General features: G+C 37.2%; 1 protein-coding gene across 7 annotated transcripts; it reads left to right on the top strand.

The window, feature by feature from the left end:
• Nucleotides 1-1,423: 1,423 nt before the first annotated feature.
• LOC103696129 (ubiquitin domain-containing protein 1-like) lies at nt 1,424-12,653 on the top strand. 7 transcript variants are annotated; one of them, XR_005507708.1, is made up of 6 exons: nt 1,424-1,735; nt 5,952-6,077; nt 11,651-11,770; nt 11,855-11,965; nt 12,055-12,097; nt 12,296-12,653. XR_005507708.1 is itself a non-coding variant. In XM_039117690.1 (5 exons), exons 1-4 carry the CDS (start codon nt 1,699-1,701, stop codon nt 11,917-11,919), a joined length of 348 nt encoding a protein of 115 aa, XP_038973618.1. In that variant the 5' UTR covers nt 1,425-1,698; the 3' UTR covers nt 11,920-11,965; nt 12,296-12,653. The 7 variants fall into 7 exon arrangements, 3 of the variants coding, with proteins under 3 accessions (XP_038973618.1, XP_038973617.1, XP_038973616.1); XR_005507707.1 differs by having other exon boundaries at nt 1,425-1,735; nt 12,055-12,113; XR_005507706.1 differs by having other exon boundaries at nt 1,425-1,735; nt 11,855-12,097.
• The last annotated feature ends 3,100 nt before the right edge of the window (nt 12,654-15,753 follow it).

The following is a 15,753-nucleotide window of genomic DNA, read 5'->3' as shown; positions in this document are numbered from 1 at the left end:
ATAGTGTGTTTACAGTAGTGTGTCTCAAAGAATTTTGAGTTAACCTTATGACAAAGCATGAATCGCTTTTAATATAGGATAGTGCTGATTTTGATGCCTTTATTCAAGTTGATATGTGGGGAAAATGTGTATTTGAATGAAAGTTTTTTAGTATCTTTAAAATTTTTAGTACGGTATGACCTATGATCTCTATAGTTTATCCTTCCATTTGGGATTATTATACTTTGATAGATATTTAAGTATACCCTTAATTATTATTTGTTCTTAGGATACCATTAGAGAGTTATTTCGTTTCCATAAGGCCTGCTTGTTAAGACCTAACAATATATTTAAACAAATTGCGTTGCTATGTTCCAACAAATTAGATGTATTAAAAATATGGTCCTTAAAATTATGTGGTATATTCTACCAGAAGACCTCTTACAATGTGTTTTACTCTTACTTTTTATTTAAAATATCACGAGGTTATTCTCCTCATAGTATATATACTACTTGTAGTACAATATGTGAAAAAATTAGAGGATTGCTTGTAGAAGCTTCATAATTAGATCTCACAATCACTCTATGCTAATATATACAGAAATGTACATGCTCTTGAAAGCCACTATCAATCATAAGATACTCCAAGTATCTGTATAAAGGTAAAGAGAGATCTTGAAATATCAATTCTGTCAACACTTTAGGAGACCCAAACAAAATAGTTTTTAAAAACAATCACTTTAAGAAAATAAAAACTATGTCAAATATCTCATCTATTTTATATCAAGAACTCAAGATGGTATAATATATAGATATATACAAAGAAAGAGTATGAGAGTGGGCTAGACTTGGCTACACTCAAGTGGATTTTCACTCAGATTCCATCAAATTTATATTAGATGACAAGATTCCACATTGATGATTCGAGGCGTTGGATGTGATCTACTACTTCTAAACTATTTACACATAAAAAATTATGCGATTTGGAGATTCTTAACCTATACATCATATAATCAAAATATATTTATTTTTTGATTATTCGTTGCATAAATTAAAAATCTCCAAATTATATTATTTTTTATATGCACGCAATTTAGAGACTGTAATCATATTCAATAACTTGGATTATTGATGTAGAATTCTCATAATTTAATGTAGAATTGATTGGATCTGAATAGAGATCCTTCCAGATGTAGCCAAATTTAGGTAAAATCGGAAGAATTTTTCTAGCCCAGACCAACATTTAACCTGCTGTAGCCGGAAAAAAAAAATCAATTTATTTGTTGAGGAGCAGTATCGCCGAGACACCATACCCTAGCACATTGGATGCGAACCAGGAAAAACGGCGAGTCTACAGCCCGGCCGTCACGGCGAGATCGGAAGAGTTTATGAGAAAAACGACGAGAGACTCCGAAAAAAATTCATATAGCCAACATTATCCCAACCGACCCACCCACCCTCCCCCTCTCTGTCTCACCCCCCAACAGTCCAACGAATACCAGTTTGACCCCACCACCGGAGAAGAGCTCTTCCGGTCTCCCGCTCCCGTCCGCCCACCCTCTTCCTCCACCGCCCCCCCCCCCCCCCCGCCGCCGGAGATCGGAGGCCTCGAGCTTGTTCCTCCTTCTCCTCCTCCTCGTTTCTCCAGCGGCGAGAAGGCGATGATCTGATCCCCCTCTCCCTCTCGATCCGGACAGAGCACAAAGGGAAGCGATTACCATGGGCTGCGTTGGATCCACCCAGAGCAGAGGCGAAGGTGAACTCTTTCTTCTCCCCATCTCCCTCTAGGTTTGGATTTCTCCAGCTCTTTCCGTCGCCTGGGACGAGTTCTTGGCTTACCCCGATGGCGTGCAATCAAACTATATAATTTTCTTTGACTCTCGTGCTGTTTTTGTTATCTGGAACTTTTATGTTTCGATCTTGCTCCTGTTTTTCGATAGATCATGACTGGATTTCTTAATTCAGGTTATTGATTGGTGGATAGTAGTACTCTATGCTATGTTTATTGCTGCTAGCCCTTGTTTAAATGCTCCATATGGGTTCATGTGTTTAAAAACTGAAACAGTTCAGATCTATGTATCAAGAATCGAGTTTTTCTTGAACAATTACTGATAAGAGATATGTGTAGTGTGTAGGTTGTGAAAGAACAGGATCAAACTTGCACCATGTAAACATTTATCATCTTGCTAGCACTTTTCTGAAAAAACTGGATTCCAATATGTTAAAAATTAGTTTTGGGGGTTTGGTACTGTGAATTGGGCTTTGATGCCAAAAACAAATGATATAAGTATAACGTAGAGCATTTCAGGTGGTGGCAAGGTGCATTACTTGCTCACCGGCATTCTCGAATCATCTGCCATCTGGTGGATGGGATTAGTGGTTTTGTTATTCAGTAGGCAATTCACAGAATCAATAGGGTAAATTTTCAGCTAATTAACATTTACAGCATCTAGTATCTTGTGAACATTTATGGCCTTGTTATTTTTTATAAAATAACTGGGCTCTAATATGTAAACAGTTATTCTGGGAACTTGGTGGCATAAATTGGCTTTGATACCGACAATAGGTGACATAAGTTTGACATAAAGCATTTGGCATGGCATAAAAGTAAATGCATGCTTACTGGCATTCCTGGATCATCTGCCAGCTGGTTGATGATTAATATTTTTTGTTATTTGGTTTTATTGCATTGAAGATAATTTTTTACTAATTCACATTTACAGCTTTCACTTTCTTGCTAGCATTTTTTCGATTCTATTATGTAAAGAATTAATTTCTGGGTTTGGTAGCATATACTGGGCCTCAATACTGACTGCTAGTGACGTGAGTTTAACATGAAGCATTTGACATGATGCAAATTGTCTGCCAGCTAGTGGATGGTATTCAATTTTTTGTTACTTAATTGGGGATTTGTTATGTCAATAGTTAACATTTCAGCTAATTCACATATATGGCTTTTATTATCTGCTTGCATTTCTTTTTTCCTTTTCATTAAAACCTTTGGACTCTAACATGTAAAGAATTATTCTGGGGGTTTGGTAGTGTAAGCTGGGCCTCGATCCCGACAACTAGTGATGTAAGTTTAGCATAAAGCATTGTCGTGAAATAAATGTGTACATATGCCTGCCAGCCTGAATCGTCTGCCAGCTGATGGATGAGTTTATTATTTTTGTAATTTAGTTGGTGATTTACTGTGTTGATAAGGGAACTTTTTTAGCTAATTAACATACATGGTATTCAATGTCTGATTAAACAACTATGCAGTTATTGTGGCTAGTTAAATGACTTTGTGGTGCCTTTTTTTTTATCTTACCGGTTAAAATGATAAGTGACGATTTGCTTAAACATTTAATCATCCACCTAGAGGTCTTAGATGTTCAAATGGCTTTTTACTCTGCTTAATTCAGGATATAGAACTAGATTTAAAACTTTATGGGGGCGTTTGGTAACCCCAACAGGATCACCATGGTGATCTAAGATCCTCGGTGATCCGAATGCCGGGGTGATTTGATCTCCGGTGATCTAAGATCAATGTGTTTGGTAGGCCATGGTCCAATAATTAAAAATTCTCGGATATCCATGAGTAACTTGTTTGGTATGGTACGGGGATTCAAGATCACTGACCACATAATACCACAAATACCCTTGATATTATCTTAGATAGATTTTTTATATATTTTTAATTCTCATGAATTAAAAATGTATGTCAATATACTAATTTCTATAATAGCTCCATAATTTTGTCACATATTCTACTTTTAGTAGCCCTTATCATATATTTATTAATCATATAAAATATATTATAATAAAATATTAATATATTTATCAATATATTAATTATTAATATATTCTATAAAAATATTTTTATTACTCCTATAAATTATTAATCTTATAAAAATATGTTATTTTTCATTATAGAATTAATATTTTTATTTATACTTATAATAGATTTTTTTAATACTAATAATTATTTTGATTAGAAAAATAAGGTAAATAGGAGTAATATAGTAATATATTAAATATTTTCATTATATAAATATAAAATATAATAATATGTTTCTACTAGAATTTAAATTTATTCTTCAATAATAATAGGATAATAATATGATTAGTAATATATTATAATATAATATATATCATTAATATAATATATAATATCAACATAATAATATATATATATATAACATTGACATAATATATTGATGGTATATTGATATATCAATTTTTCTGCTAACTTGAGGGGTATTTTTGTCTTTAACTTTCAACTCAGGATCACTGCCTTGGGGTGATCTTGGATTTTCGACCTAAAGGACGGGTATCCCATCACCGAGTTGGGGGGTGATTTGAGGAGTGGAGGTGATTTAAGATCACCGCCACGTAGGATCTCCGTGGTGCAACCAAACGCGGTGATCTCATCACCTCCACCTATATCACCCTTGATCCTAGGACGATCATCCCATACCAAACACCCCCTATGAGTGTAGTATTTAGTACAGAGAGCATTATTTCATAATCAACCATAACAAAAATGTTATTTCATAATTAAGTATACTATCTAAATAGTAATTTGATCAGGAAAGCCTTGAGGATGAAATTAGTGCAAGACATCATTTCACTCAAGAGAATGATGAAGAAAACCTGGAAGGAGATACAGCCACATTTAATGTTATGCCCCGTGTTGCTTTTAAGATAGCTCTCAATAGAACAAGTCATCGTTTAATGATATATTGTTCGTGTCTTGTATTCTTACACAAAGTGGCTTCCCTCTAAACTTTGATATTACACATAATTTTTCAATCCGCTTGAATTTATATACCATTTAAATCAAGGATTAAAAATTCATGCCCTAGTGCCATGCTAACCTGGCAATAGCACAACCTTTGTCATGCCATGCCAGTGCTTGGTGCGAACTGGCACAATTGTGTGCTGAGCAGCGGCATAGTCAATACCGTGCCACATCAGTTTGTTTGTAGAGCACTAGAATGGTACCTGCTATATTGTGCCAACCAACACTATAGTCTATGATTTAAATTCACATTACCATTTATATTTTCAAGAATAGGATAAAATTTAACAATAATTTATGCTTTCTGACAATTCTGATGCATAATCTGTTTATCATGCATTGTTATGGCAAGTCTCCTTGAAACTTTCAGGATTATATGAGAAAGTTGCTGGCTATTCACAAAAATCCTGGGGGAGTCCTGATAGAACAAATAAGTAGATCTAAATTTTACACCCAGCAGAGATTTTCAGGTTCTCTTGAAGCGGAAGGGTTTCAAGTTAATGTGTTCGATATCTATTCTGTATTCTTATCTTCTACCAGTGTTCATTTTCTCTAAAGTGAAAGAACTAGCTTACTTTTGGCAATAACAAATGAATGTTTTCAAATTGATTGAAGTCTTATTGATATTTAGGTTTGCTGTAGCATATATAGAACTCTTTAATGAAACATTTTGGATGTAATTGAAACCTTTGAGTGGTGCATATAATTGAACTACACCTCATATAAGTCTTGTAGAGTGGTCTGACTTTTGATTACACCAAAAAATGTATCCCTATGCATTTGATGGCTTGACTTTTAAATGCAAGTCATATGAATGGACATGTACCTTTTCTTTAACATCCTATGTTAATTAGATACATTTTGTGTGATGCAGTGAAGATCTATTTATATTGTTCGACATTCTTTCTCAATTGGTAAACTATACAACACAGCCGTTTTATTTTGCTTGATAATTTTGAAATTTTGTTGTCAAATGCAATCATTATTTTAGGTAAAGTATTATATAATTCTGTTTATTGTTGCAATTTAATCCTAGGATCATGACTTATACTTCCTAGTTTGATATCATTATTTTCAGTTTATGTTCAAGTAACACATAGCTAGACTCTTTACTACAGTTATGATTTTGTCTTTTTATACTAGGAGTTTGTCAAGATTTTGATCTGGGGATCTTCATTTCTTGCAGAGAATACTACCAAAAAACTCCGTAAGCCAAAACCATGGAAGCATACTCAGCCAATAACCAGGACACAGCTTAAACAGATGCGTGACGAATTTTGGGATACAGCACCTCACTATGGTGGCCAGAAAGGTGCTCATTCTCTTGAAATTGACTCAACTTATTTCTTCGTTATTACTGCATGAGTTTTCTGAGCATGTAGCGCCATCTACATAGTTGAAGATTAAAGAAAAACTGTACAAACATGCATGGAAACCTTTTGGCCTAGTATCTAGTTTCACATTGTTTGCCTTAGAATACTTCACAAATGACCAGGAGAGTTTGAGATTGGGTCTGTCATTAAATCATTGAAAATGGGGGGTTTCAATCATCATCATATATGCTGAAAAATCTTTTTGATGTCACCCATTCATTTTCCCTTCGCTATTAAATAAGGTGAATGCATGCAAAGTGCAAATGATATTTGAATATGTCATTCTCTTCAAATTTATTGCATCGATTTGATGTATTGTTAGCCGGCATGCCTGTTTACTTCTTCCATGTTATGGTGGAATATCAAGCTGTGTGACTTGTCCAGGGCTTTCTATAGTGTGCTGAGCAGTTAAATTGTTTTCTGTGACTCTCAGATTTTACCATCACATTGAACATGGATGCATGTTTAGTCAAAAAAAGACAAACTTTGGATCCATTTAACTGAACCTTGTTGTACTTTTATGCGGTAGCTTGTTTTGAGTTGGAAGGTGAACGAATTAGAGATAACCAAGTATTACAATGGGCATTCTATGCTCTGTAAGGATGAAAGATGTGGGAGTGAAAAATAAAAACAGAGGGTCAAAGAAGTTGTTGAATGTAATCCATATTGCCTCTCCCTGATTCAGTATAAGCTGTTTTGTGCTGCCAGATAATCCTCCCATCAAGATGTCTATTTTGGTCTGACAAAGTCTCTTAAGTACATGAAAGGTCATTGGATAGCTTTCTTTTCACCTGGTCCTTAATATGAGGGGAATAGGTTCCCAAATCTAAGTTGTGCTCTTGCTGAGTAAAGCATTGCCCGTCTTCTATTCTTTTTTCAAACCTATACACCCATTCCTTCTTGTCCCATTCTCTTATATAACCTTCTCATTCAACTCTTTTCTTATATATTGCTTGCATGATACTTTAATTTGACTTGACACAACTGTATGCAATAACATAATCATTTAAGTTGCCAATATCATGAAAGAACATTTTATTGTCACTACTTTCTGTAAGACAGTGAAGATTCTATCTCACATAAGAATGCAATCGAGTTGAGTTGAGTCAAGTAACTAGAGGCTCGAGCTCGATTCGATTTAAAATACTCGAGCTCGAAACTCAATTCGAGATCAATTGAGTCTTAATATCCAAGCTCGAGTTTGATTCAATCAAAGAAAACAATACTTGAGATCGACTTGACTCGACTCGAATATCAGCCACTCCATACTCGAATTTGAATTCGAGCCTTGGTCATAATCAAAAATATGATAAAAACAAAATGTAGCATGGTATTATATTAAAATATTAAATTAATAATATATTATAAATAAAATAAAATATTATTAGAAATATGTATACTTGAATAGGCTCGCAAGCTTTCGAGCCAAGTATTTTGTTACTTGAGCTTGACTCGAAAAACTATTCAAGCTGCTCAAGCTTGACTCGAGCTTGGTAACAATCGAGATGAGTCGATCTTGGACTTGAGTCGAGCTCGAGCAGCTTGCAAGCTACTTAACTCATTTGCACCCCTAATCTCAGATTTTTTGTAAATTACTTTATTTTATTCACTTTTCTTAACTTTTTCCTTAGCTTTTCTACCTTAAAGTAGTGGTGCTTTCTCTTTCCAATCAGTTAGTAATTAACCTTGAAATCCTTTAACCTGCAAATGAACTTTTATGCAACAAAATCAAACATGCAATGCAGGCATTTAATTTCTATTTAGGTCCCAAAACTTATGTTCTTCTATCAAAATTAAATTTAAAACAAATGGCCAGAAGTCCATAGGCGAATCTGTATATATTACAGAAAGTGCAATGTCATCACTTCATCAGAGACCAATCTCCGAAGGTCAATGTCCAATATACAGAAACAAAAATGTTGCACATACCTCCGATGAAATGTCATCCAATTAATGTGATAGGGAAATGGTCATCAGAATGAGATTATTAATAGAGTTGGAGGCTGGAGAACTATGACTAACGCAAACTTCCAGCCCACAAAAAGAAAAGAGTAAGTTTATAATTGAGTCCAGCTTAAATGACCACCATGTAAATCTTCTTGATCAGTTTTGATCCCCACTATACAACTTGTCAAAGTAACATATGTGATCCCCAATATATACCTTCTTCCAGGTTTAGTTGGGCATGCCTAGAACTGGTTGCATCTTGGATGGTATTAACCGGTGTATCTGTACTAAGTTGATCATTATTAAAATAAGTTTCAAAGAATGGCATCATGTATTAAAAAAATAAAAAATAAAAATTGTAGCCATGTGGAAAACTACTTCACCAATGGGTTCCTTCCAAAACATCTAGAAGATCAAGAACTATATGATACCGCTTGGATCAATTTGCAATCCAATGGAAGTGGGAGAAAAGACAAGAACAATTTCTTGTGCAAGGAGGAAGATAACTTTCATTCAAAACTCGGATCCTCCTCATTACAATTCATGACTATTTATAGGCAATTCATGGGTAACATGAAAAGACAAAAAAAAAAGAAAGGTCAAGAGTCATCTTGATATGGGTAACTCATACAATAAAAGACATCAAAACTAAAACTAAATTTTCTTAGAGAATTTGAAAGGTCAAAAGACACTTGCCTCTTAAAATACTTATAACTTTCCAACCATAACTCTTATTTTAATGTTCTTAGGCTTGTTGGAAAGAAGAGAAAGAGACTTGAAACTTTCATCTTAATAACTTTTCTAAATTCGGCTATTTAATACCCTGAAAATGACATGCAAATTGTATGACGTCCATGCACCTGCATCATACTCCCCCGGTTGAAGCTCAACTCGTCCTCGAGTTGTCCAATACCTCTTCATTATCATGATATGGAATTAGATCAGAAATATTGAAGGTAGTGGAAACTCCATACTCACCGGGAAGTTCAATTAGATAGGCATTTTCTCCAATACACTTAAGAACTCGAAATGGTCCATCGGCACGATCTTGTAATTTGCCATATCGTCCATGGGGGAATCGTTCTTTACGAAGATGAATCCATACAAGCTCACCTTCTTTAAATGATGTCAACGACAATACTTATCAGCTCTCTCCTTAAACTTTTGATTGCTCTTTTCAATCTTGGATCGAACTTGCTCAAGCTTCTTTTTGATTTCACTAGCCCTTGCTTCTGCATCACCGCTAAATCGAACAACATGGGAAAGGGGAGCTAGATCAAGGGGGCCATTAGAATTGGACCCATAGACGATCTCAAAAGGACTAGCACCGATAGTAGAACTACTTGAGCGGTTGTATGCAAACTCCGCTTGAGGAAGAATTAAGTCCCATTGCTTCTTGTTGTTGCCCAAATAACTTCAAATAAGATTGCCAAGGCTTCGATTCACCACTTCTGTTGGACCATCGGTTTGTGGATGATGAGAACTTAACTGAAGTTTGGTGCCCAATTTTGCCCATAGAGTCTGCCAAAAGTGTCCTACAAATTTTGGATCTCGGTCCGAAGTGAAAGTCTTTGGGATGCCATGAAGTTTGACGATCTCTCAAAAATAAAGATTGGCAATTTTAAATGCATCATAGGTCTTCTTGCAAGGTACAAAATGTGCCATTCTAGAGAATTGATCAACAACCACCATGACCGAATCCTTTCCACGTTAAATGCGTGGAAGACCAAGGACGAAATCAATACTTACATCCTCCCATGGAGCTTGAGGTACAGGAAGAGGAGTATAAAGGCTGGTGTTTTGAGCTCGGCTTTTGGCAATATGGCAGGTTCAACATAAGTTGACATGTCTCTCTACGTTCTTTCTCATCTTCGGCCAAAAGAAATTTTCTTTGACAAGGATTAAAGTCTTGTCTCTGCCAAAGTGTCTGCCAAAGTGTCCTCCAAGTCCTCCATTGTGGGCTTCTTTGATGATTGCTTGGCGAAGAGAGCAATTAGAATACATAATTGGTTACCTTTAAACAAGTAACCTTCTTGTATTGAATAATCTTCATGAGGAGCATCACTGCATCGAGCCTAAATCTTGCCAAAATAATCATCATTAGAATAGAGATCTTTGATGAAATCAAAACCAATTACCTTTATCTCCCAAGTTGACAACAAAGCATGTCTTCGACTAAGAGCATCCGCAACTTGATTGAGACTTCTGGCTTTATGACGGATGATGAAGGTAAAAAATTACAAAAATTCAATCCACTTGGCATGCCTTGCACTAAACTTGTGTTGAGTATTGAGAAATCGCAAGCCTTCATGATCGGAGTAGAAAACAAATTTCTTTGTCGCAAGATAGTGCCGCCCTCCTCCTCACTCGGATTTTGCTCATAACGAGCCAATCTTTCGTTAAGGTTTTGGACTTGCCGCCGCGACTCATAATTATCTATGTCGCGAAGATCTCGCTCTCTACGAGGTTCTTCATCGCTAGAAGGACCTTGGTTGCCTCAGCTCGCCATGGTTGGTTGAAGCTTGCGTCAACACCACCACGAGAAATGCGATAGGTTTCCTCTCGAAACGTCAAGAGATGATAACCTCGCTCTGATACCACTTGATACCGCTTGGATTAATTTGCAATCCAATGGAAGTGGGAGAAAAGACGAACAATTTCTTGTGCAAGGAGAAAGATAACTTTCATTCAAAGCTTGGATCCTCCTCCATTACAATTCATGACTATTTATAGGCAAGTCATGGATAACATAAAAAGACAAAAGAAAATGAAAGTTCAAAAGTCACCTTGATATGGGTAACTCACACCATAAAAGACATCAAAACCAAAACTAAATTCTCTTAGAGAATTTGAAAGGTCAAAAGATACCTGCCTCTTAAAATACCTATAACTTTCCAACCATAACTCTGATCAGCGTAGGCCGGTACAAACCGGTCCGGCCAGCTACTGGTACGCCGGAGCCGTTGAAACCAGTATAGGCCGGTTCCTTGCCGGAGACGAAGAAGACGAGGAGAAAAAGAGAGAGCGCGGGGAAGAGAGGGAGGGAGCCCACCTTCGGCCGCCATCGGAGAGCCGCGGAGGGGCGTCGGAGGCCGGTGGGGGGCGGCGGAGCCCGGCGAGGGACGGGGGAACCCGCGGGGGCGCTGTGGAGGCCGCGGCCGCACCGCCCCCCACCGGCCTCCGACGCCCCTCCGCGGCTCTCCGATGGCGGCCGAAGGTGGGCTCCCTCCCTCTCTTCCCCGCGCTCTCTCTGGTTCTCTTCTTCTTCCCCGGTTCCGGCGAGGAAGAGCTTTTCGGTTCGTACCGCCCGGAGCACAGTACGAACTGGCCCGTACCGGTTCGGTAGGCAACCGGTACGCCTACCGGACCCGGTACGGCGGACCTTGACTCTGATTTTAATGTTCTTAGGCTTGTTGGAAAGAAGAGAAAGAGACTTGAAACTTTCTATCTTAATAACTTTTCTAAATTCGGCCATTTAATACCCTGAAAATGACATGCAAATTGTATGACGTCCATGCATCTGCATCACTATATATTGTTTAGTTTCCCTATTTTGCTGTGTCAGAAATTTGGGATGCACTCCGAGCTACAGCAGAAGCTGATTTAACCCTTGCACAAGCAATAGTGGACAGTGCTGGTATCATTGTTTCAAATGCTGACATGACTCTTTGTTATGATGAAAGGGGTAAGAATGTGTGACCTCTCTGTTTTATTCCTTACATATTAATCATAATTGTGGGATTCTCGTTTAACAATAAATTTATTGCAGGTGCTAAGTATGAATTGCCCAAGTATGTTTTGAGTGAGCCTACAAATTTGATCCGGGATAGTTGACCGAAGTCAGGAGCTCAAGCATGAATAAGTCGTTATTGTACATCATGTAAATGACTCACCCTCCTCGTAGCTTTTCTGAAAGACTAGTTTGAGCTTCTGCTCAGAACTTTAAACTCGAACAATTTCACTTCTCAGGCTTCTACCTGCTGGAGCTCACTATAATACAACCGTGCCTTCTGTAATGGTCAATTTATGTATTCCCGGATATTCCATTTCCAACTTGTTTTTGTTTTCTTGATGTTAATGTCTGTTTTGAGATTTAGGAGTGGCTTTCATGCAGTGAGGAATGCAATGAACTCTTATATAGTCAGAGAATTCCTCTTATAATGTTGTGCGACTTTTATCTATCTATTTATTTGTTTATTTATTTGACCAGGCAAAAGAGGGTATACTCTGTGGTTGTCTTCATCTTGCATCAAACGAAGCTGATGGGCTTATGGTGATTGAGAGTAACTTAATAGCCGCAATGTCTTTGTCAGAATAATTAAGGGATCTTCCTGGCTTATGTGTGCATGCTAGAAGATGCGATTGTTGAAAAAAATTATTTTTCTGTCCGCAGAGCTCAGAATGGATGGAGCAATCCGACAGGTGGAAGTCAACGGTAATGTATTCTTTTTATTTTGAATTGAGATTTCTGCAAGTATAACCTTAAAAATATTCTAAGTGCTCTTGGGATTTCGGTATGTAATAGATTATCTTATGAATGGGCAATGTGCTTCAAGGTTTTCCCGGCATATGATCAGGCCAAGCATTTACAATGACCAAAATAACCGACAACAATACTTCTCCAACTGAAAAAACTTTTGCATGACCTTTGGACTGGTGTGAGAAACACCATGGTAGCAGTGTCTTTAGACTGTGTTTGGTTTGGATATAAAGTAGGCATTAGGGGTAGAATAAGTACCTGTGAAACAACATATAAGGATGAGGCATAATCAAGGGATAGGTATTCTGGTCAAGCTTGATTATGACAGGCATAATTATTCCATGAAAAAGCTGTCATAAGCTATTCAAAAATTATTTCAAAAGGGTGCGTTTTTGCTATTCAAAAGCAGAGCCAAAGCCAAACAAAAATTGACACGATTCATGGCATGACTACTCCCACGAGCATAATGAATGTTTTCCCATGATTTTTATTGCCCTGTGGAGGAAGAAGGTTTTCACCTCTTTGTAATTAATTACTACGCAACCTTAACTTCCGGGATTCATAGTAAACTGTGATTTATACTCTAGTCTATCCATTAGCATAACATATTTGGCTTCTTCGCATATCTCAAGGTCGAAAGGTCGAGCTACATGATTATTGGACGGTCTAGCTTGAACATTCTTCGTCCACTTTAGCATGTGCGAGGCACGATACCACTTGTGGAAGTAGGTCTGCACGTGCCCTGTTCATTCGCAGCCCATTCCGGAAAAGCAAGAATAGTAGGATTAGCGCTTGTGATATAGGTCAGCCATTAAATATTTCTTTGGAATCATCATTTAATGTCCAATCAAAATGGCGCTTCTATTCTCATATCTTAATCTAAGGGCACCAATCTCACATAGGGATGTAGTTTACTCTGCGGCCATCGGGTACTTGACCCAACCCGATCCAAATAGAGCGGGTTTTACCTAGCTAGCAATAGATGGATAATAGTAAAACTCGTCCCAAATCCGGCCCTGATATATATATCTTTACAAATCTTCTTCCTAAGATAAAAAATTTGATTATCTAACTTTACTCGCTCCACTCCGCCCTTGCTCCTAAGCAGGTACGAGGCTGGTACGGTAATGGCCTATCCGACCTATATCCTATCCATTGCCATCCCTAATCTCCCATCTTTCTTATGAGTTTCTTTTCACAAATTGTATATAGATGCATTGGTTGGCATCACGGTATCTACCATTGTCTTCTTTAGTCCTATAAAATGCTAACAAACATGATTTCCAAATCACACAAGCTAAATAGTTGCCAAAACTATATATCACAAAAAGGAAAGGGGACAAGCTAAATAATGAGGTAAGTATATATTCTAGAGTTTACATTCGAATATTAGTCCATCATCAATCAACTATAGTAAATGATAAAAATAGTGGATCAATCAATATTTGGTTAATGATTTATAACGAGACACTTAAAAGTCTCATGTTCGGTCACTTGTTACTCGCATAAAAGGTCAAATGTATATTGTTTTCCGCTAAAATTGATTTCCTAAAGGAGGTTATCATGATATAGGGCAATTATTTGTAAGAACAACTAGTAACAATCTGCATGATAGAAAGAAAGAAATATCCATCTACACTCTCCCCATACATTTCATATAACACCACTACTACTACATGTCAGTCATCTTCTACCTTAGACTACAATATTATAGAGTGCTGCATTTGATAGCTTCCCCTTAGGATCTTAGGATCCAAAATCTCTTTTGGCGGTGAATTCTTTTCAAGCATCAACAGATACGGCTCCAATTCTGTTCAAGAAGCAAAAGTTTAATCATCTCCCACATAGACATTGAATGGCCAAGAGTATAGGCTTAACTTACTTCGATATAAGTGACAAGTAACCCACATATTATAAGTTTAGCATATTTGCCTGTGGAGGTCAAAGGTGTCATATAATAGACGGTGAAACATTTCATGTGTAGAGATCAAGCGACTTGTGAATTTGATGGTGGATATCTTTTTATTATTAAGAAAGTAACTCGAGTTATACCTAGCAAAGGAGTTGGCTTATTTTTTTTATAGGGGCTCCGACAGTAGAATTGATCAATGATTGAAGAGTGGAGACTTATTCGTCTCCTTATTGCCATAATTAATTCTTATATCATGGTACATTATAGCATTCTTAGTCAAATCTATTTTTTATTTTTCTTTTTATTTCTTTATATCAATTTCTCGGCAAATTTTAAGTCCTCTTACTTGAGGCATGAAAAAAATCCAAGTACCCATTATCAATCTAAGCCATGATAAATTACAAAGAGGAAGTAGTTAGAAATGTGAAGACACTCATTATGGTTGCTTCCTGTCTTTTATGTTTTGCGAAAGAGACTAGAGTGGTCTCCTCTCTACTCGAGCAATGACTACTAGAAAGTTAAAAAGGGAAAGCTATAACCCACTCTTTTTGTTAACCGCCATCTACTAATTTAATACTTCCACTATTAATCATTTTATATTCACTCCTTCTCATAGCAAGGCTTTGTTTTTACATGCAAGTAAGCCACCTTCTTGCACAATTACGTTTGTTTTACATGCAAATGAAGAACTAAATATCAAGTGATCCCTGAAATTATGAAGCAAGAGTACAAATTCTTGATTAATGGAGACCAAATGTTGAAGCTGCATAAAAAATGGTTAAAACGGAGAGTGAAAACTGTTAAAACGCCAAAAGAAAATAATTAAGAACAGCAATACTTTTACAAGCCCACACCATTACTCACTGTTTGCCAAAGAGTAGTTAGGCCCTGTTTGGGGGAGCTTTTGGAGGGCCAAAAAGGACTTTCTGGCCCTCCAAAAGTACTTTTAGGTAAAAAACGGTGTTTGGTAAAATTTTGGAAAAGCTGTTTCAGCTTTTGCGGGAAGCTGAAAACAGCTTTTTGGCAGAAGCTCCATTTTGGAGCTTTCCGAAAACGCTGTTTTCAGCTTTGTCGGGAAGCTGTGTTTTTTACCAAAATACCCCCATTCAAAAAAAAAAATTCCTCCCAAAAACCTCTCTCTCGCTGCCTGTTCCTCTTCCACCGAACCCCACTCCCTCTCCCCCGCCGCCGCACCCTCTCCTTCTCCCCCGCCGCCACACCCCCTCCCTCTCCCACGGTGCGGAGGTGCCGAAGAAGAGGAAGACGGGTGGTCTTC

Source organism: Phoenix dactylifera, unplaced genomic scaffold (assembly GCF_009389715.1).
Source record: "Phoenix dactylifera cultivar Barhee BC4 unplaced genomic scaffold, palm_55x_up_171113_PBpolish2nd_filt_p 000257F, whole genome shotgun sequence".
NCBI classification, from domain to species: Eukaryota; Viridiplantae; Streptophyta; class Magnoliopsida; order Arecales; family Arecaceae; genus Phoenix; species Phoenix dactylifera.
This window is presented reverse-complemented; position numbering and strand designations above follow the sequence as displayed.